The sequence below is a fragment of the Lycorma delicatula genome, chromosome 6, assembly GCF_047948215.1.
Source record: "Lycorma delicatula isolate Av1 chromosome 6, ASM4794821v1, whole genome shotgun sequence".
Classification (NCBI taxonomy): Eukaryota; Metazoa; Arthropoda; class Insecta; order Hemiptera; family Fulgoridae; genus Lycorma; species Lycorma delicatula.
In genome coordinates this window covers 140,843,271-140,866,180 of record NC_134460.1, presented here as the reverse complement: position 1 = coordinate 140,866,180, position 22,910 = coordinate 140,843,271, and the positions used below count along the sequence as shown (strand labels likewise).

General features: G+C 30.3%; 1 protein-coding gene across 1 annotated transcript in view; it reads right to left on the bottom strand.

The window, feature by feature from the left end:
* LOC142326948 (dynein beta chain, ciliary-like) overlaps positions 1-22,910 on the bottom strand; it is a 35,083-nt gene that overhangs the window by 10,631 nt on the left and 1,542 nt on the right. Inside the window, exons 2-5 of the mRNA XM_075369679.1 lie at positions 20,554-20,787; positions 13,913-14,109; positions 5,766-5,905; positions 505-716 (exon numbers count right to left, since the gene is read on the bottom strand). Coding sequence (XP_075225794.1) covers positions 505-716; positions 5,766-5,905; positions 13,913-14,109; positions 20,554-20,787 — 783 coding nt within the window. The remainder of the gene's footprint in view (positions 1-504; positions 717-5,765; positions 5,906-13,912; positions 14,110-20,553; positions 20,788-22,910) is intronic.

Sequence of the window (22,910 nt, the reverse complement as noted above, 5' to 3'; positions counted from 1 at the left end):
AGAATAGTGGGTGGTTTTTATTTAGTCTCAAAAAATCTATGTAAAAAAAAAGATATGGCATTACACATTTTGGATTCTGCAATTTCACATAAAATTTCATATTTTTGAATATTTCTAGAAGAAAATATTGTAACATTAATGTATAGTTAAAAAAATATAAGAAATAACTAATCTAAAAATTAATAGAAAATGCTGTACTATTAACAGATAAAACAGTAATTATTCTAACCAAATGCAAACAACGCAAATTATGTGGAGACCAGTAATATTATTAGCAGATATAAACAAAAAACATGCGATTTCTGAAAAAAGAACTCTTGGTGGTAGAAACAAACTATGTAGGAATGTTTCAATTTCATATGGTACAAAAAATGATCCACAGTACTCCATTTACAATAATTTAAATACGTGGTACACTATCTGTACACCACACAACATTTGCAAAAAATTAATGCTACAAAATTTATACCTCCAAAAAAGTTTCTGAATTTTTTTATTTATTACCTGCTCAATTAGAAGATTACAAATCTCTTTTAAAATAGTTATTACTTTAGTAGAAGAGCAGTAATATTTACAATGAACCCATGTTAAACATAGTACATGTAACATAGGTGGTAATAATTTAGCAATTTCATCAAAATCTGTAGATTCAATTGCTTCAATTCTCTTTTTCAATGGTTTTAAGAAGCGATCTATTTCACGAGCCTCCCTTACACCTAAAACAAAATTTTAATAACACTTCTTATAATCTTTATTATAAGGTTAAAACAAAGTATACTTCTTTTCTTTTCTTTCTTTTCCTATTTAGCCTCCGGTAATTACCGTTTTGATAATACTTCAGAGGATGAATGAGGATGATATGTAATGAGTGTAGTAAATGAAGTGTAGTCTTGTACATTCTCAGTTCGACCATTCCTGAGATGTGTGGTTAATTGAAAAACAAAGTATACTGCTTCTATATTATTACACACCAACAGGTATAACCCAAATGTGTCAACATTGACAGTATAATGTCAAACTAGTCACAAAATTTAGACTAGTAACCGATACAGAAACAATAAATAGCAAAGTAACCAATTGATTTGAAGGGATTTGTACAAGTGTGAGAAGTGTACTTATTTTTAAAACAAAACGAACCTTTTAAATTCATATACATGATTTTTTTATCTTTTGTAATACAAAATCCTGTCACAAGAAGGAAGTATTTGCAATGCAGATATTAACATATTTGATAACCTCAACACAACTTTATTTTTTATTCCATTTAAAATAACATTAAAAAAGTATCCTTTAATACATTCAGTACCATAATACACCTCAGCAGTATAATTAAATATATAATTCAATATAATTAAAATGAATGCAGATCAAGTCAGTAATATTTCTTTTGAATTTCTAACTTTTACCAAACCTCCACTAAAGACTGGTGGCCAAAAATGTATTTTGAAGATACAACCTAAATTGCTGCAAAAGATTTATGCATCTGAATAATGAATTAAGGTCTTATAAGTAACAAAATCTCAGTCATAAATATTATTTTCATTTATTACACATCAGACCATAGATTTTAATAAGTGTGATGAAATAAATGAATTAAAATTATTAATGATCATGATTAAATCCAATTAATGAACTATACACAAATGTTAAAATCATGCATCCATAAAAAAGAAAGCTATATAACATAAATAAAAACTTAAATTATAACCTAATTGATGAAGAACTAAAATAATAAATTAATTTAAGACTACAATTACATCATGTAGTAACTACAATAGAAGAATTTATACTAAAATTATTAAGTTTTTTTTAGATTTTAAATGTGCCTGTGAATAATTATTACTTAATCAGATTTTAATAAAACAATTTAACAAATGTACTCTAAACATTTAATGCCATTCTATGCATATTACATTTTAAAACAAAACTATGAAAATTAATAGTTCAAGTATTTTATTACCATAACCATACTGTATAAATACTAAACCTAGAAAATATGCACAGAATTTAAATTATTTATTGAAAAAATCTTTTTTTCTAATAATGTTTTTGAAAATTGTGAAATTCTTATGCAATACAAAACTCATTAATAGTTAAAATAATAAATAAGCACAGTGGATAATTAGTAGTTTTTATTTTATATTATCCTGATTCATTTGATTCACCAAAAATAAAAAATTAAAATTAAAATAATAAAATCACTGTACATATTTATAAAGATATTAACAGTTTCTGCAGTTGTCTCATCACGTTTTTTTATTGTTTCTTCACTACTAGGATCTACATTTTTTGGTTAGTTCTTCTGTCTGTCTGTACAACCAAATTCATCTGTAAGGAACCACAACTATTTCTGTTTCAGGTTCACATTCTGCAATTTCTTTAGCTACTAAATCTTGTTCCGTATTATCTTCTGTTTGCAATTTTTTCCTAAGTAAACAATTACTGTTTAACTTGTACCCCATTTGAATAAAACATTTGTATTAAAATTTATAATAATGTCTGTTCACAAACTCTGTATGTAACTGAAGTCTGCTTTATCTTAAAAACAAAAGTAAACTCTTTTAGCTGCTTACAACTAAGAATGACTTTAATATATTGTCTATCAATTATAATACTGACTACATATTAACAGATATAAATCAACATTTATTTTGTTCTATAGTAAAAAACTTATAAGAACCTCATTTACTAAGTTTAGGCTCAAAATATTAACAGATCTTATCAATAGTATGCAGTCAATTGAGGAACTGATAAATAAAAAATATTATGTAACTTATAATGGAAATTATAATAAATAATGTTAAGGGATCTCATTTCTGTCATCACATCGTATTTGTCCAACATAACACTAGGAAGAATTGGTTGACAGAAATCCATTTTTTTCTACATTTCTACAGCCTATTTAAAAAGTGTACATTCATAAAAATTGTTTATTACTGTAATTAACTTCACACTGTAATTAAGAATTTTGATTTTTGAATATGTAAACCAAATTAAAATTTTTGAACAATTAAATCTTGGTTTATTTAACTTTATGTAACCTATTATAATTTAAAACTGTAAAAACAAAAAAAATTAATACAATATAAGGTATATTATTTAAAATGAATACTGTATTTTGTATTTACATATACAGGTGATTGATTCAAAATGCCACGAAAATCTCTCAGGAAATGAATTCTATAGCCAAAAATAAGAAAAAAATTCATATAAACATAGATCAGAAAACTGTTTCTTAGAGAGTTTCAGCTCACAAAACATTTAGCCCTGCTTTCTGCTCCCTGTGTCAAATTAAACCGTACTAAAATTCTAGAGGTAAATTCAAGGAGTAAATTTGGTGCTTCCTTATGGTTTTTAATCTAACAAATTTCAAACTGGTCCCAGACCTCTAACTTACTTAAATTTTAAGAAAAACAGAGTAAAATATGAAAATACCTTGTCAGAAAATACACTTTTTTAAGATTGGAATAAAATAACATTATTCATTTACCAATAAAAAAATAAAAATTTATACTTAACTTTGTAGGGAATTTAATTTTGGGAAAACTGATTCAAGTCATGTCTTTAAAATTCAACTTTAATTAGAAACAAAATACACCTGGATCCGAAAAGTGATACGATTTTAAACAAAACAATTTACAAACAAATGTAAAAATTTTAAAAAGAAATTTCAAAGAAATCCTTCTAAAACAAATTAAAAAATTTTATCTCTTCACAGTTGGCAATAATAGTTGATCAACAATTAAGTTAAGTATCTAGCATTTGAATATTCATTTGGGTGGTTTTGTGCTGTTATTGTTCGATCAGTCATTCACACTGGGCAATACCACAAATTTGTTTTCATTTGGAGAGTTGACAGACATGTTGTTAATTTACGGTAAAGTAAATAAAAATGGATTGGCTGTTGTGTGTGCATACTGGGAATATTATCCAGATCAAAAAGTACCAGATCATAACACATTTGAGGCTTTGGAGAAGTGCGTTCAAGAAACAGATATGCTTAAACCACAACAATTCGATGATGGTCGCAAACGTTTTGTGAGAAATGCCAATGGTGAAGAAGCAGTACAGGTGTCTCCTACCTCAAACAGCAGAAGGTTGTCATATCGCTTTCATGTTTCGCATCATCAAGTGAGTAGCAAATGTTTCAGGAGCAATAATTATACACCACACAACATGAAGATTACCATATAATTTGGAATCATGTGTGTGTGTGTTTTAATGAATATATTAACTTCAGAGGATGAATGAGCATGATATATAGTAAGTGAAGTGTAGTCTTCACTACTCTTCAGAGATGTGTGGTTAATTGAAACCCAACCATGAACAAACACCAGTACCCATGATCTAGTTTTCTAATTCCTATAAAAGTAACTGCCTTTACTAGGATTTAAATGTTGGAACTCTCAACTTCAGAATCAGCTGATTTGTGAAGATGCATTCTCCACTAGATCAACCCAGTATGTGTGTGTGTGTGTGGGGGGGGGCACAAATTTGGAGAGAGTTTTACTACAAATTTTTTAATTAATACTGCATTATGTACTTTAAACTATAATAGGTCTAGTCACAAAAACTTTTAACACAACATTGGGAAAAAGCATTTCAAATTGGAGTGTCTGAATCAGTGAAGACCAAATTTGTGTGGTTTAACTATACTGGTAAAAACTTCATGTATACATACTTACATACACAAATTCTATATGCTAAAACTATAAAGGCTATATAGATGTAGTTATATAAAAAGATATACCTGCAACAACATTCCTAAATATTGTTTTAAAGCAAGGAAAATAAGCACTATCAGTTATTTCAAGAATGGAAGCCATCTTTTTCACACGAGGATCTCTTAATTGTTCATAGATACTTTCTAAATTTTTAACACGTGCAGTCCAAAATTCAAATTCTAAACAAAAAAATTAATAAATAAATTTTTACAAAACTTACTTAACAATAGTTCAAATTCTGCACAAAAAAATGTTCAATCAGTATATTAATGAAATTAAATGAATAAGAAATGGATCTAATTTAAATAAAAAATTTACATTATTACTAAGACTGAAAGAAACCGGATTCTTGGTGTTATCCTAAAATGTAAGCATTTTTAAAAAACAATTTTTTAACATTTTTGTGTGCAGAATACCTTTATTATAATACATTTTTATAGTTAGGAAGTCTATAGCTAGGAAAAATGAGTCTGCACAGTATCAAATTTCAACAATTAAAAAAAGAACCAGTAATTCACGTTAAGGGTTTTATTCACTGCTCAGCCCACTGTAAAAATAGTATACATAGAACAAGCAATTTTTATTAAGTTTATTCATTTAAAAATAAATAGATATGACGATACATTTGTAAAGCTTACAATTATACCATGTGAGAAAAATAACAAAATTGTAATCCTAAATGAGCTAAATTAAAAGAAAAAACTCTTTACATAAGCATTGTTATATTCAAAAGATCACCTCAAGTATTAAATAAAGATTTCATGTTAAGTAGTTGCAAAATTTATTTTAATTTTGAAACTTATTATTCTTAATCCTTTTAGAACATATCAGAAATTAAAAAATTATGGTCATAATGAAAAAAATTGAAGACCATGGAGTCTTTGCATACTGCACAAAGTCTCAATTGAGTCTCATTGAGTGTTACTGAAGATCTTACTACTTAAAAATACAAATATGTTACACATAATGTAATAATTAACATAAAAGTTAAACTTTAGGGTATAAACTTTAAAAATAATGTAATTAAATTCATATTATTACCTGCCACTGGAATAGGATGCCCACCAGCTTCAAACACTTGACTGGACTGTTGTCTAATAACTTCATTTACCTGTTTTGCCCATTTAATTACAGCACCTTCGATTGCACTTTTCAATTGCAAATCACAATCTTCACCGCGACTGTAATAGTGAAAATCCATAAATCATTATCTTCATACAATTATACATTATTACATAATTATAACTCATACAATTATACATTATTATAATAATGAACGGATAGATTACACCATAAAAAAATATGTACAGTAAGTAAATGGGGAAGTGGGTAACCTGTGGCTCGCATAAGTCTGAAATGTGAAACAACCCTCAAGCATGTTTAAAATATATACAGTAATCTGGCTCACGTATTTAGTAATATATAGCAATCTCGCAACCACATATCCAGATTGGGCTTATGTGAACAATGACAATAGCTACAGTAAGTGTTATTAATATTAAAGTAATAATAATCACTAGTATATTTCTTTGTATCTGTATTATGAATATAATAAATTTTTAGGTAATCTCAATTTTTTACTTATACTAATACTTTCATAGCCTTAAATTTTTATACTAGAATGGCTACATCCAATAAATTAAGAAACGTTGACATCCAAATCACGCATTTTAAGAAAACTTGATCAAGCAATGTTTTATTATAGAGCAAATAGTAAGTCCTTGTGATTTGCATGATTTTATATTTGTTAATAAGGAATATAATATTCAGACACATTATTTATCTAGTCATTCTGAATATGTTAAATTTTTTGTAGGAAAGAAAACTGCCAAATTAGAAAATCTAAAGAAGATGGTAATTGAGCATCTTAGAAATGACAGACATGTTTTATAAAAAATAAATCAGAAAATTCTGTGAAGGCAAACTATATTATTGCAAAAAATTGTAGAAAATTCAAGTCTTTGCTTCAAAAATAATAAGAGTGAGATGAGTGCAACAAAAAATTTATTTTCGACTGCTTGATTCATCAACAAAGCTTGTATTTTAAAATTATAAATATAAAAGATGTAATGTAAGTTATTAGTAAATCCATAAACGAAATTATATCCAAATCATTGCTTGCGTAGACATCAGAATTTTTTAGAATTACTTAACATGGAATCTCAAATTGGGGATTTGATACATTACTGTGAAGTAGTACAATGGATATCTAAAAAGCTTTGTTGAAGAGGTTTTTCAGAAGAGGTAATAAAGCTTTTTATGGAACTCAAAGAAAAACCCATTTCAGAACTGAACAATTAAGAATGATTGTGTGACTTACCATTTTTAATTGGCATTGCTATTCATTTAAATGAGCTAAATAAAAATTTATAAAAAGAAAATCAAATAGTTAAAGTATATGAAGATGTTCACGCATTTCAAAATAAATTTAAATTATTTCTACAATTTTAGTCATTTTCTAACATTTCACTCTACTTATGAAAAGTTTTGAAAAATAGAATATACGATATTTTAGTTGAATTCATCAAGAATTTGAGGAAAAGTTCACCAATTTCAGAAATAAACAGTGTTATTTCAATATACTTTCAATTCTATTCATGAAATGGAAATAAATAAAATTCATGAAAATTTTAAGATGAAAATAATAAAGCTGAAAGAAAATGAATCAGAAAATTCTTCAATATTATCATCATCATCTCAAGAAGAGAAAGTTACATAAAACAACAAACAGCTGGTGAGATGTAAAGAAAAGTAAAAAAACAAAAAGAGCCAAAATCTTGTATGATTCAGGAAAAGAATCATAAGGTGTAAGATTCTAAAAGATTTGTATGTTGAAAAGTTCAAAGAAAACGAGAATCATGTTAAGGAATTTACTGGCAAAAGAGTATGCAAAAGAAATTTAAAATTTAGAAAAAACACTGCTAACTCCATTCTTAAGGTGTAACAGAGTTTACTGCATAAGACAACTTTGGACCTATAAGCTTCGTGAGGATCATGCTACCATGTTGATATGTAGGTGAAGCATCAAAAGGATCCCAAGAGATTGGATCATGTTTGCTCAAATATGCCCCTTCAGTAAAACACCTTATTACTTTTATTGATAACTGTGGGGGCAAAATAAAAGTCAGCATATAACATTTTGAATGTACATTGTAAAAAATACTAACATTGAAACAGTTGATCATAAGTTCTTGGTCACATGGAGTGACCAAGACTGAAATAATCGAAAAATCAAAAAAAAAATTTCAGTATGTACAAGGGCTATTTTTTTTTCAACCTCCAATGGGCTATAAAATAAAAGATACATTGATATAAAATGATTTTATAGTCAAATTTTATCTAACTTATTTTTCCACATAATTGCCAAAAAGATTGGGGCATTTGTTGTATTGTGACACCAGCTTTCCAATGCCCTCTTCAAACAAGTCTGCCACCATTGAGGTAAGGTATATTTTGACAGCCTCCTGAAGTTCTTCGTTGTTGGCCAAGTGTTGTCTGCCCAACCATGCCTTCAATTCTCGAAAGAAGTGAAAATCGCAAGGTGTGGACTGGTTGGTGGATGGATTAAAATTTACCACTTGAACTGTTTGAGAAGGTCTTGCGTCATGTTGGCACAGAACAGTTGTGGGTCAAAACCACGCCGAACGACAGCATGCCTCTTCATTTATTCTGGATCGCTCTGCAGAGACGACGTAAAGATTCACAATAAACTTCCTTTGTTATTGCTGTCCTGCTCCATAAAGTCCACCAATAAGACAGTTTTGAGACTTAACACGCTCAATCAGGCGTATAGTAACAACAGGCTTACGTCCTTGCCCACCGTCGTCATGGATGTCCGTTCACCCTTCTTTAAATTTCCTACACCATTCCTGTTCTGTACAAACACTCAAAGTTTTCACCATACATTAGGATCATTCTGCGATGAATTTCAGCAGCGCTACATACTTCTGCTTGCAGAAAACATATCATACTTCGCAACTCACACTTGGCGGTAATATCAGTTGTAGCAGGGATGTTCTAATTGCCTGTAGCTCGGCTCAGACTGATGCAATGGAGCAGGCAACGGCAAGATTGTGGTGGGGGGGAAGCAATCGCACGACGCGTAGACCTGGCTCCTGCCTCTCTTGTTTTCTTAGATGCACAATCGGAGGTTGAAAAAAAAGCAGCTCTCGTATTTATCCCAGATCATTTGATTTCAACAGTGGCAACAGCACACACCAAAAGTTCCAAATTGTTAGGATGTCTGAAAATTTTTGTTTTTCACTGAGAGTATGATTCAATCTCTGAAAGATAAAGTAGAACTAATCGTCAATTTTAGTGGCTTAGATTCAAGAGGTAGGCACCATTTACTTGGTCTGCTGTAAGACCATCACTAAATGAAAACTTAGTTTGACACTTATGACATGAAAAAACTAAACTTGGGTGACCGGTGGGAAATTGTTACTTTGAAACCGTTACATCAAACGTCACCACTAATCACAACAAAATACAAGGACCTACTCTTCGAATTTTCCTCGCCCATCCACCACAAGTTTTTCACCAGAGGTTAATAATTGAATATTAATAAATCAATATATTTAAATTAGAAAAAAAAGTTAAAAAAGAAAGATGAAGTCGGATTTGAACCAATGTGCCTTCCTCTAGTAAGATCCAAATATTTCATTAATTAAAATTTTATTTGGCTATAACTCTGGAACCAGTGAAAATAAGTACCACTTATGATACATCATTGAAAAGGTCTCAATAAGGACTTCTTAATACATTTAAAAAAACATATATATTAAAAATAGTCCTAGCATAGAAGGTGGGTCCTGTAGAAATGTCAATCTTTTACACTAAAACCTTTATAAATTCCAGGCAGGATCGAAGACCACAGTCATTATAGTGGATTAAATTTGTATCCATTTGAGACCCAGACTAAGGAATGATTCCTGAAAGAGGGCAGCAGCACCTTCAGTAGTTGTTAGGGGCGTGAATCAGGATGACAAACGGCCATATCAACATCACTCAGTCCTCTGAGTACTGCGCAGCTGAAAGCAATGGAAAACTACAGCTGCTTTTTTTTCAAGAAAATGTGGCTCTCTGCATTTTCATATAGCAATGATGGAGGCGCCTTCCTTGGTAGAATATTCTGGAGGTAAACTAGTCCTCCGTTTGGATCTCCGGGTGGGGACTACTACGGAAGGGGTCACCAGAAAATTAAAAAATAACATTCTACGAGTTGGAGTGTGGAATGTTAGAAGTTTAAAAAAGGTTGGTAGGCTAGAAAATATAAAAAGGGAAATGGATAGGATAAATGTGGATGTAGTAGGAATTAGTGAGGTTCGGTGGGAAGAGGAAGGCGACTTTTGGTCAGGTGATTTTAGAATTATTAACTCAGCTTCAAATAATGGGCAGGCAGGAGTAGGTTTCATAATAAACAAGAAGATAGGGAAGAGAGTAGAGTATTTCAAAACGCATAGCGATAGAATCATTGTAATAAGGATAAAATCAAAACCTAAACCGACAACGATTGTTAACGTCTATATGCCTATAAGTGCCCATGATGATGATGAGGTAGAGTGTGTATACGAAGAGATTGATGAATCAATTAAACACGTAAAAGGAGATGAAAATTAAATAATAGTTGGAGATTGGAATGCAAGCATTGGAAAAGGCAAGGAAGGAAATATAGTGGGTGAATACGGGCTGGGCAAAAGGAATGAAAGAGGGGACCGACTTATAGAGTTTTGCACAAAGTATAATTTAGTAATTGCCAATTTAAAAATCATAATAGAAGAATATACACTTGGAAAAAGCCAGGCGATACTGTAAGGTATCAGATAGATTATATCATGGTTAAGCAAAGATTTAGAAATCAACTCGTTGACTGCAAAACTTACCCTGGAGCAGACATTGATAGCGACCATAATTTGGTGATAATGAAATGTAGATTGGGGTTTAAAAACCTGAAGAAAAGGTGTCAGATGAGTTGGTGGAATTTAGAGAAGCTTGAGGAAGAGGAGGTAAAGAAGATTTTTGTGGAGGACATCACATGAGGTCTGAGTAGAAAAGATAAGGTAGAAAATGTAGAAGAAGAATGGGAGAATGTTAAAAAGGAAATTCTTAAATCAGCAGAAGCAAACTTAGGCGGAATAAAGAGAACTGGTAGAAAACCTTGGGTTTCAGACGATATATTGTAGCTGATGGATGAATGTAGAAAATATAAGAATGATGGTGATGAAGAAAGTAAAAGGAACTATCGACAATTAAGAAATGCTATAAACAGGAAGTGCAAACTGGTGAAAGAAGAGTGGATTAAAGAACAGTGTTCAGAAGTGTAAAGAGAAATAAACATTGGTAAAATAGACTGAGCATACAGGAAAGTTAAGGAAAAATTTGGGGTACATAAATTAAAATCTAATAATGTGTTAAACAAAGATGGTACACCAATATATAATACGAAAGGTAAAGTCGATAGATGGGTGGAATATATTGAAGAGTTATACGGAGGAAATGAATTAGAAAATGGTGTTATAGAGGAAGAAGAGGAAGTTGAGGAGGATAAAATGGGAGAAACAATACTGAGATCTGAATTTAAGAGAGCATTAAAAGATTTAAATGGCAGAAAGGCCCCTGGAATAGATGGAAAAGCTGTAGAATTACTGCGCAGTGCAGGTGAGGAAGCGATTGATAGATTATACAAACTGGTGTGTAATATTTATGAAAAAGGGGAAGTTCCGTCAGACTTCAAAAAAAGTGTTATAGTCATGATACCAAAGAAAGCAGGGGCAGATAAATGTGAAGAATACAGAACAATTAGTTTAACTAGTCATGCATCAAAAATCTTAACTAGAATTTTATACAGAAGAATTGAGAGAAGAGTGGAAGAAGTGTTAGGAGAAGACCAATTTGGTTTCAGTATAGGGACAAGGGAAGCAATTTTAGGTCTCAGATTAACAGTAGAAGGAAGATTAAAGAAAATCAACATACTTGGCATTTATAGACCTAGAAAAGGCATTCGGAAAAGGCATAACGTAGACTGGAAAAAAATGTTCACCATTTAAAAAAAATTAGGGTTCAAAAACAGAGATAGAAGAACAATTGCTAACATGTACAGGAACCAAACAGCAACAGTAATAATTGAAGAACATAAGAAAGAAGCTGTAATAAGAAACGGAGTAATCTCCGTTACTTTTTAATCTTTACATGGAACTAGCAGTTAATGATGTTAAAGAACAATTTAGATTCGGAGTAACAGTACAAGGTGAAAAGATAAAGATGTTACGATTTGCTGATGATATAGTAATTCTATCCGAGAGTAAAAAGGATTTAGAAGAAACAATGAATGGCATAGATGAAGTCCTGCGCAAGAACTATCGCATGAAAATAAACAAGAACAAAACAAAAGTATTGAAATGTAGTAGAAATAACAAAGATGGACCACTGAATGTGAAAATAGGAGGAGAAAAGATTATGGAGGTAGAAGAATTTTGTTATTTGGGAAGTAGAATTACTAAAAATGGACGAAGCAGGAGCGATATAAAATGCTGAATAGCACAAGCGAAACGAGCCTTCAGTCAGAAATATAATTTGTTTACATCAAAAATTAATTTAAATGTCAGGATAAAATTTTTGAAAGTATATGGAGTGTCGCTTTATATGGAAGTGAAGCTTGGACAATCGGGGTATCTGAGAAGAAAAGATTAGAAGCTTTTGAAATGTGGTGCTATAGGAGAATGTTAAAAATCAGATGGGTGGATAAAGTGACAAATGAAGAGGTATTGCGGCAAATAGATGAAGAAAGAAGCATTTGGAAAAATATAGTTAAAAGAAGAGACAGACTTATAGAACACATCCTGGAATAGTTGCTTTAATATTGGAAGGACAGGTAAAAGGAAAAAATTGTGTAGGCAGGCCACGTTTGGAATATGTAAAACAAATTGTTAGGGATCTAGGATGTAGAGGGTATACTGAAATGAAACGACTAGCACTAGATAGGGAATCTTGGAGAGCTGCATCAAACCAGTCAAATGACTGAAGACAAAAAAAAAAATTACAGATTGAACCACGAGAAAAAACCTAATTATAGGTAATCCGGTTTTTTTCTGGGCATTTTTAATTTTAATAAATTCAGATGTCCTGAGGATGGTTCCTCAACCATATCCTCCAGTATATGAGGGGTAATGGAAGGGGAGATTTTTAAAAATAGAACAAAGGACAACCTGAGGGAGTATTTTTGTAGGCTCTCTTAACTGAGAGCTTATTAGATGGCTTCAGTCAACTCCATTGATATCGGCCATAAAGTTAAAACCTTGGGGACAGGGATCATCCCCCGTTAACTGTGGTTTCATTAGCTGCAGCTATTCATCCTCTTCTTAGTTAGCTCTGAAATAGCAGCTGTGAACAAAGTAACTTTTGATCGGGTTTCAGGTGTTCAGCATCTTTTTATATTCTCTATGTGTGGCTGGGAAAAAGAACTTCTATTCGTTTCAAATTTTGAGAATTGCCTTCTCTTATTGAAATTTCAGCAATCTCAAGAGCAACCCAAATGTAGTCCACCACAGTTAGCACATTTTTCTTCCTCCTAGCAGTTAATGTCATTGTGATTTTTTTAGCACATCAAACGTTGTTTAATGTGCTAAAGTTGTTAGCTACTGTAAGATTACAGTAGCTAACAACATATGCGGTACTTTAAATCTTGTTAACATTTACCTTCATTTCTGTAAAAATAATCGGATTAGTTTTACTTTTAGTAGAATTTGAATTCTCATTTTTCTTTTTATTAAAGAATTAATCATTATGTTTATAAACATTCACTAAAATTTAAGATAATACTAACTACTAATATCAAATGACCAGCATGTGAACCTGGAAGACAGAAATTCTACCACTTTGCGAGATTGTAATTATTATGTGCCATAAACCATTTTATTACATCTTAATACAAAACTAAAAATAATTAATTGGTAAATATTTCATAAAAAAGATAATCATCCTGTCTCTAAAATAATTTAGAATAGAATAAAGACTCATTTATCACTGAATGTGTAACTTCATATATGTGTATGTGTGTGTATATATTTATATAAGCTCTCCCCTCCTCTCTCTCTCTCTCTGTATGTGTGTGTGTGTGTGTGTGCACACACACACACATGCATTTATAATTAACACACAAACAACTGAACACAATAATAAATAGTAAATACCTTGAAATAAGACTTTCTTCAACTTTAAATACTCTGTCTATACCCTCCGGCATCGGGAGTAAGGTTTGTCCATTAATTTCACCTCTAACTTTATATACTATACTTCTTAAATTGTTAACATGATTTTTAACATCAGTCACCACAACAGATGGCCAGTACTTATGATTTCCAGGGTTAGATAACAAAGGCAAAAATACCTAAATTTCAAATAAAATAAGCCATACAGAAAAAGAATATCTAAGTAGTACTTCACAAAGAAAATAATACTTTTAAAATTTGCTCATTCATTTCTAATATATTGTCTGACAGCAAAATAACAATAAACACATCATAATATCATAAGCAGATAAAATCTAGAATAAGTAGTTTGTTTACACCAATTACCTTACCTTAACACTAATTAAATATGTGAAAATTATTTTGTTTAGTAAAAAATAAATGACTTCTCACGGAAACTCCAAAAAAGGTTCACCACTGTGATGGATTCTTAGACAATGTCAGACTAGCAAGTAAAAGAGCAGATTTACTGACAAAAAAGATGAAAAAATAAGATTGTTGCAAGCATCATAAAACTAAGCATACAGCATTTTTATACAGGGAAACAATACATTCGCATGTGTGCTGTTGGTATAATAAAAATTATCTGTTTATAACATTTTCAAAAATTTATTAAAATGTATCTAACAAGGAATATTATCTGTCAGTATTTCATTCTTTGTTGTTACACTTTTTTAAAAAATATAAATTTTTCCTTAATATATTAATTTCTTCTTTACTTTTTTTTATCAAATACAAACATATTTTATTAAGATTTTTTAAACAACTTAAGTAACTTCATTTAAAGTAAACATTTTTAAAAATTATATTTTATATTGTAATACATTGGATTTTAAAAAAAAAACTGTCTAAAATAGTTTTATACAAAAATTGTACAACTAAAATTAATTATTACATATTAAACAAATATTAAATATTCAGATAGCGAACTTTGCAATGGTTTACAGTTCAATTTGAAATCATATACCACAAATATTAATGAGAATACAAGAGCTTAATGTAGGTAGCCTGAAAGTGATCATGGGTAAATTAGTACCTAAAGAAAAGTGATTCATTGCAGCATATATTTGAATTGGTAATATTTGAGTTGACTATATAAGCAGGTTACATCTGGAAAAAGCTTTATCCAGAGTTATCATTATCCATTCCTTTCCTTTAAATTTGATCCTTCCTGAGCATCATCATCTACCATACAATGATTCTACGCTAAGGTTGTAAGGGGTGTTTTTTGTATTAGTATGATGCAATCACATCACAGAGCAGCTTGTCTTCATTCTTGATCAATCAAGAAGAAAGAGTCCGGCCTATTATTAAACGCAGATATATACCTGTTATGGTTGTGGAAATACATTTTTAAATTCAAATATGAAATTGAAGAAAAGGTTTTTAGGCCAATAAATCGCATCTAACTATGCTTTAAGTAGAAAATCAGCCCTTCATTAGCCTTCTACCTGAGTTTAAACCCACCACAGTATACAGCTTATTATTACATTCCATAACTGCACAAAAATAAAACTTGTTATATTCACAGTTTATGTATAAAACTGTTCAATAGTCATAACTGTAAAATAAAGTGCAATAATAACTTAATTACACTTTTTTAGTTTTGGAACAAAATAACTGTTAATTTACCAATAAACAAATAAAAATTTCTAGTTTACTTTGTAGAGTTTAATTCTGAGAAAATTGATGTAGATAACATCTATTAAAATTAAACACAAATTTGAGAAGTACAAATTTGAGAAGTTCAACTTCAAGACACACGCATGTCCATGCGCACAGACACACATCCCAGCCTTGGCCTAAATCCTATCAGACAAGTGAGAATCACCCCAAAAAAAACAAAAAAGGTGAATGGGACCCATACTTAAAATATAAATTTTTTTAAACTTTTTCAAGATTGAAAATCCAGTTGCTTAACAAATAAATTTCCTATAGTATCAGACATACTGTGTGTGAAATATAGTGTTAAAATTATGATTATTGGAATAAGTTTTGCAACAAACAGTAAAAAATAAAAGAACACTACCATGGTAACAGACAGAATTGTAGAGCTCATTTTCTTTCTAATGGATAAGTAACTTTAATTTTATTTCCAAATGCAATATAAAAATTAATGTTAAGTGAATAAGCATTCACAATTAACTTGGTTGGAAGTCAATTATCAAGAACTTTTCCACACCCCCGCAGAGATTTTCTAGTTCTTTTGAGAGATATTATTAACTCTAACTCTTATATGAAATTAATTTTTAATGACAAACTCACAAAATTAATATATAATTCATTTTTTTTTTTTTTTTTTTTTTTTTTTAATGACTGCAAGTGAAAGCACAGATGAAAAAACATGAAAATTTAAAATAAATTTGGTTTGGATCCTCATTATAAATTTACTTTAACCACCATGGACAAAAAACCTCAAATTCCTTTATAGTTTAGAAAAATGGAGGAAAATATAACCATTTCCCTACTGAATAAAAAGAAAAAATCCAAAATTTTGATTATAAAAGCAATTTTCAACTAGTAGAATAATTAACAGAATCATTTAAATGATTCTGTTCAGTAGGAACAGACCTACTGATTTTTCCTGATCTTATAATATGTAGTACCAGGAAACTGTTTTAAAGCAATGATCTTATAATCACAAAATCAAGGACAGTATGTTTAGATTTTTACCATAAACTATACATGAATAATTTCACATTAATCTTATATATTTCTATATTTAATTTTTTTAAATTAATTACAGGAACTTATAATCCAATTACAGGGAGAATGACATTTTGAATCGAGATTGTGAGAATAAATTTTTGTAATGTAAGAAAAATTACAATGCCTGGACAGGATTCAAGCAAAGAGAATAATCTGGATGAAAGACACAAAAGATGTTACACTATTCTTTACGGGTAAATTTTTTGTTTTATAAGAGTACAAAGGGTAGATTGTAAATATTTCTGTATCAACCAGCCACAATAAGTACTATAATTTAATGCATGTTAATCCTTATAATTTCTTAATACTATGACTTAACTTATAACACACTTTCACCAACAATTGTTTTATTATTTATTGATCAAAAATGATTTCGTTTAATGAGAGTGAATAAATGATTCTTTTAATATTTTTCATGCTGATTTCAAAATGAAGTCGGAATTCATTTGTCAGGCTTAATTTTTTTGTAACTACCATTCTTATTTTCAGGTAGTATCAGCCATGAACACCATAAGCATAGCATTTTGTGAACGTATTTATATTATTTATCAACTAATAGCTTTTACTTATTTATTGCAGTCCCTTAATTGTCACATTGATTTGTTAGACATTAGTCATTATATTTGTTATTTAAACACTTAATTAAAATGAACAAGTGACTGATTCTTCCTATTTTCATTTTACTATAAACATATCATCCACTCATTAATTATTTCTGTCATTATATTTACTTATAAACTGTTGTGCAAACTAGAAAAAATATTTATAATTCTCATTGAAGTACGAGTTCTCATGTGTGTAACATTCAGTTCTATAGCTGGCTTTCATATTTGCAGGTATATGTTGTTCAGTAAAGTGAGTGTATATTTATTAAATCAGTGTGTTTATAAAGAGTTTGTTTCTAAACAATATTTGTTATTGTAATGTATTAACAATGCCTCGCAGTTACATTAATCAAACAATTTCATATAGTACATACGTGGTGAAGTAACGTTGAAGTCTTAGAAAAGAAATTTGTATTTTGGATGAAAATTAGGTGATAAGGACAAATCTTGGGCTAAAGTGACTGACTGACGATTGGTTAGTTAAATGGACCTCATCACATGCCATTTGCAATTCCAATAGTTTGAAGAAAACCGAAGGATCACATCACAGACTTGGATATTTCCTCTACCATGCAGCTAATGCCACATAACCACCAGTACCTCCAGAAGCAAGAGATCCAAATTTTTTAGAAAATATTGAACCCCATTTAATTAATCAATCAGAATTAAATGATATGGATCATGATCTAAATTTCAGCATCAAGCAGAAATATTGGCATCAAGACTGAAAGGATGGCATCTTTTACAACCAAATACTAAAATAAGTTCTTTCCGTGACAGACAGTCAGAATTTAATATTTCTTCTCTTAGTACGAAAACTTAGTATACTGCAATGATGTAGATAGACTCTTTACTGGAAGCTTTGGCACATGCACTATCCTGATGAATAAAGACTTTTATTGGCTCGTCAAAGCTTAGTTTGAAAGCTGTTCTACTTCAATTGGAAATAAATACCCATCTATACTATTAGCATAAGCTGTTCACATGGAGTCTTATGAAAATATATAACTTGTATTGAGCAGGATTCAGTATGAGAAATATTTATGGCATAGTTGTGGGGATCTGAAACAGTGCTTTTACTTGGACTGCAACTTAGATACACCAAGTTCTGTTGCTTTTTGTTTGAGTGGGACAGCAGAGAAAGGAAAAACCATTACATAAAAGAGCAGTGGCCAGAGAGACAGGTACTGACTATAGGAAAGAAGAATGTTGTTAGGCATTAGTAAAACCACAAAAAGTTTATCTTCTGTCACTATACATTAAGCTTGGTTTATTCAAAAATTTTGTTAAAGCATGGATCATAATGGTGCAGGGTTTCAGTTTCTAAAAAAGCAAATTCCTTAATGTAAACGATGCTTAAATAAAGAAAGGTATATATTTGTTGGACCATAAATAAAAAACTAATGGGTGATGATTTGGCATTTGAAAAATGTTTGAGTGACAAAAATGTTTGCCCATCACTATCAGTGATGGGCATGGAGAATGCTTTCACCAGGAGATATCTACAATTGAAACACAATGCCAGGAGAAAAATGGAACCCAAAAATGTTAGCAGACTACTGTTGCAATCTAAAGAGGGCTCTAACCGCAGCAGAAAATCCAAAAGGAATAGATTTTAGGTGAATACAAAATGCATGTAATGTATTGTTCATACTACATTCATCATATATTTTTTGTTTCAAAAAAAATTTCAATTACAAAAAACTAGCCCAATAGAAAAATCTATTCATATATTTGAAATCAGCATTAAAAATACTGTAAGAATCAGCCATTCACTCTCATTTAACAAACAAAAAATTAAATTTTGTTCACCAGTGTAATCATTGTATTTAAAAATTTCACATGCACTTAATTTTGTTAACTATTAAAAATATATTCAACACTTAAAACACCTACTCAAGGAGGTCTAGCTAATTTTGTTTTGTTCAGCTGATAAGTTTTTTATAATTAGTTGGTTAATTTGGTCGTTAAAATCTCTTACCTGTTTATAGGTGGCTCTTATAAATACATATACACCGACCAATAATGTACAGCTCTATTCCAAGTAAAAATGCCTTGACTATCAGTAAAATTGTGGGCAGGGCAGGATGAGCACCCACTGCCTGAAAGAGAGCATCAGGCTCTTTTCTTTGAGTGGCATTGCCAATATCATAGTTCCTCACAGGATATATTATACTTTCTTACCACCCACCTCTTTTCCATTTTCTTGATTCCTTCTTCAATCTCAGTTCTTTGAATGTAGCTTCTTACTCCAATGAGGATTCCAAGATACAGTACATTATTGATGTAATCTGTAGAAAGGTGGAGCAAACCCAGGGACTCTACTTCTGATCTGATAACTACAGTATTAAGTATTGTGAACTTAATGAAGTGATCAAATACCATTACTTTTAGAGTCTGAAGTGCAGAAATCCCCTACCAACTGAAAATATAGTATAACTTAATGCAGTTTCCCACAGAAAGAGTTGCTTTATAAGTATATTATCTAACCCATTCTTGTTTACACTGCAAAACCACATAAACCATTAATTTATTCAAAACTAATTACATTCATTATACAGCCAGACTTTCTCAACAACTCACTGTCACTGATAGATCTGAATATTCACCTACAATTCTGTGGGTTTAACAAGCTTATATCATAAAATGTTTTTCGAAAAAAAACTGGATTTGCGTTTTTTTTTTTATTAAACAGATGTAAATCAAGCAGTAATTAAAGAGAGGAGGCCATCAAGGTGGGTAATAACATGGAGCAGTAGGAAGGATTGGAGGCAATTTTATACTAGAGTTGAGAAGAGATGCTGGCTCTGATGCCTAGCAGAGCAGTAGATCTCAGCTGTTCCTGATAAATGGTAGATGGTGCAAATTTATTTCATAGATGTGCAAGAAATAATGTTGCTACGTTCTCTACTCAAAATTACTGCAAATTTAACACATTATACCTAATAAACTTTTCCAGATATTAACAACCAATATAAAAACCAGTTAGATTGTTTAATAAAATTAAAAATAAATTTCATTCTTTTCAAAATATGCATATTGATACAAATCAAAAGCAGAACATAAGGAATTCATAGGTTTATAGGTAAACCTTTAGGAAATGAAATAATGAAAAGAGGTTCTTAATGACTGCCCCACCACTTCTGCAGTAAAAATAAAATAACTCAAAATATAAACTGAACAAAAATATAAACCAGAGCTAGACCAAAAAACTGATAACTCTACTACGATTTAAAAAAATTATAAACATTAAATCATATGTTTAATTACCTCTTCAACAAGCACTGCCAATTCATCAACTGGTTTTGGGGCTATATCTCCATAAATAAGCAGCTTCTGATAATTCTCTGGGGTAATTGGTTCTGGGTATTTCCGAATAAAATAAGAAGCTTTTGACCGACCAACACTGGGAAATGATAGTGATGGCATAAGAACTCCAGCACTGGTCATTCTTATAATTAAAACATTATTGGAAGGATCATCTAAAAAGCTCATAATAATGTTCTGAAAACCAAAAGACTTATTTAAGACATGTAACAAGACATTTTTTTATTTTATAACTTTATTTTTGTTTTCAATATAGATTTAGAAAAATTAATTTTTTTTTAATAGACTTAAAAAGTAAATTTAATACAAGATTCAAGATTTATTACATGCATACAATTAAACTCAAGTGTGTAGTCATTTACTTCCCACAACCAAATCTATAGTTATTTTAACAAAGAAGAATTACTCTACTTGAGGAAAACTACTGCACAACTACTCTCGATTCCACTGCCTACTGGATCCATGATTATTCATAATAGATATGATGGAACTCATTTTATTGGTATGACAAGCTTATATCTAGATAAAAAAATTTTACTGGTTAAAGGATCAGTCTAGTTTTTAAATTAGCTTGTAGCCAGTAGGAATAATACATATAAATAGTTTTCAATATAGAATTGTGGAAAACCTCATGAATCTTCATATGCTGAGCATATTTTCCACCCAATATCAATAACCACTGGAACAGTCTTTTTTATTTGGTTTTCTATTGTCTTGTGAGAGCACATGAAATAGTCTACCAACTATGTGAATTTATTGTATAACAATGATGTAAGTATGTAGTATTTTAATTTAGAAAATAGTTACACCAAATGATTCGGCTGCAATAAATATTACATTGACTCTGATTGTAGTTTGGTAACTCAAATCACATAAATTTTAAATCACCACAGCCAGATGTTGAAAAAAGAAGAGCTGTAAAAATTTAACCCAATCAATGAACCATTTGGCGGTCTTTATGTTAATTTCTTTGGTGAGGATTTCAAATAGTAAAAGACCCTCATGTTTATTTGATTTTTAATTTACAACTTCATAGTGTAGCTAGTAGAGATTTAGTTCTCAACTCCTTATGACATTTTTTGAACTTCTAAATTAACATATACAGTAACAAAATTCTAGTACATAGAACAGTTTCTCGAAATTCTTGAATATTAGCAAACTAATTAAAAGTTGTTTAATTTCTAATTTCTCATAAAAATACACACTCACTTTTCTCTCAGATAAGAGACTGGTAGATGTTGAAAATAATATTCATAAATTTAGTACATGTATTAACATACATACTAGTCTCCCTAGCAATACTCTCACAAAAAATAAAAATTGAAAGAGAAAGAGAGGCACATAATCAACAAATCACTCAATGAATCTTAAGGATATTTTTATTTTTCCAAAAATATCCTTAAAAAAGTTACTTAATTCACACATCATACGACTTATTTTATAAAATGACAGCTGGAAGTGGAATGTAATCAGAAAAACAAAGAAAATAACATAAAATAATAAAGAAAAAAATACACAAAATAAAACAATATAATATACACAATATAGTCAACTGATCATCCGCAAGCGAACTAATTACATCGCGGATCATCCACAATTGCACTGTACTGAATCGCAGGAGGAAATGGATATCACAATATGTTGACAGTCTAGTGGAATTAACAGAAGGGCGCGAAAAAAACATAAGCAAGTGGGCTAATTTAAAAATATATAGAATATGTACCATGATAAAATGTTGAAACTTTTAGAGCATGTTCAAGAGATGAATAACGAAAAAAGTTCATATAGACATAGGTCTCTTTTTTCCTGTTTAGCCTCCGGTAATTACCTTTCAGATAATACTTCAGAGGATATGTATGAGTGTAAATGAACTGTAGTCATGTACAGTCTCAGTTCGACCATTCCTGAGATGTGTGGTTAATTGAAACCCAACCACCAAAGAACACTGGTATCCACGATCTAGTATTCAAATCCGTGTCAAAATAACTCACTTTACTAGGACTTGAATGCTGGAACTCTCAACTTTCAAATCAGCTGATTTGGGAAGACGCATTCACCATTAGACCAACCCAGTGGGTTATAAACATAGGTCCAGTTACAACTAGCGAAAGATTTCACCTCAAGTTCAGCTCTTCTAATAAAAAGATGCTCTACTGTAATTTTCTAAATTAAGATATCTTACTTAAAAATGACTAATAAAATGTGAAATTTAGTAACAAAACTTGTTCAATAATTGTGGTATACTATTGTTTTCATATGGCCCCAAAATGTAATCTAGTGGCATTAAGTCAAGTGATCAT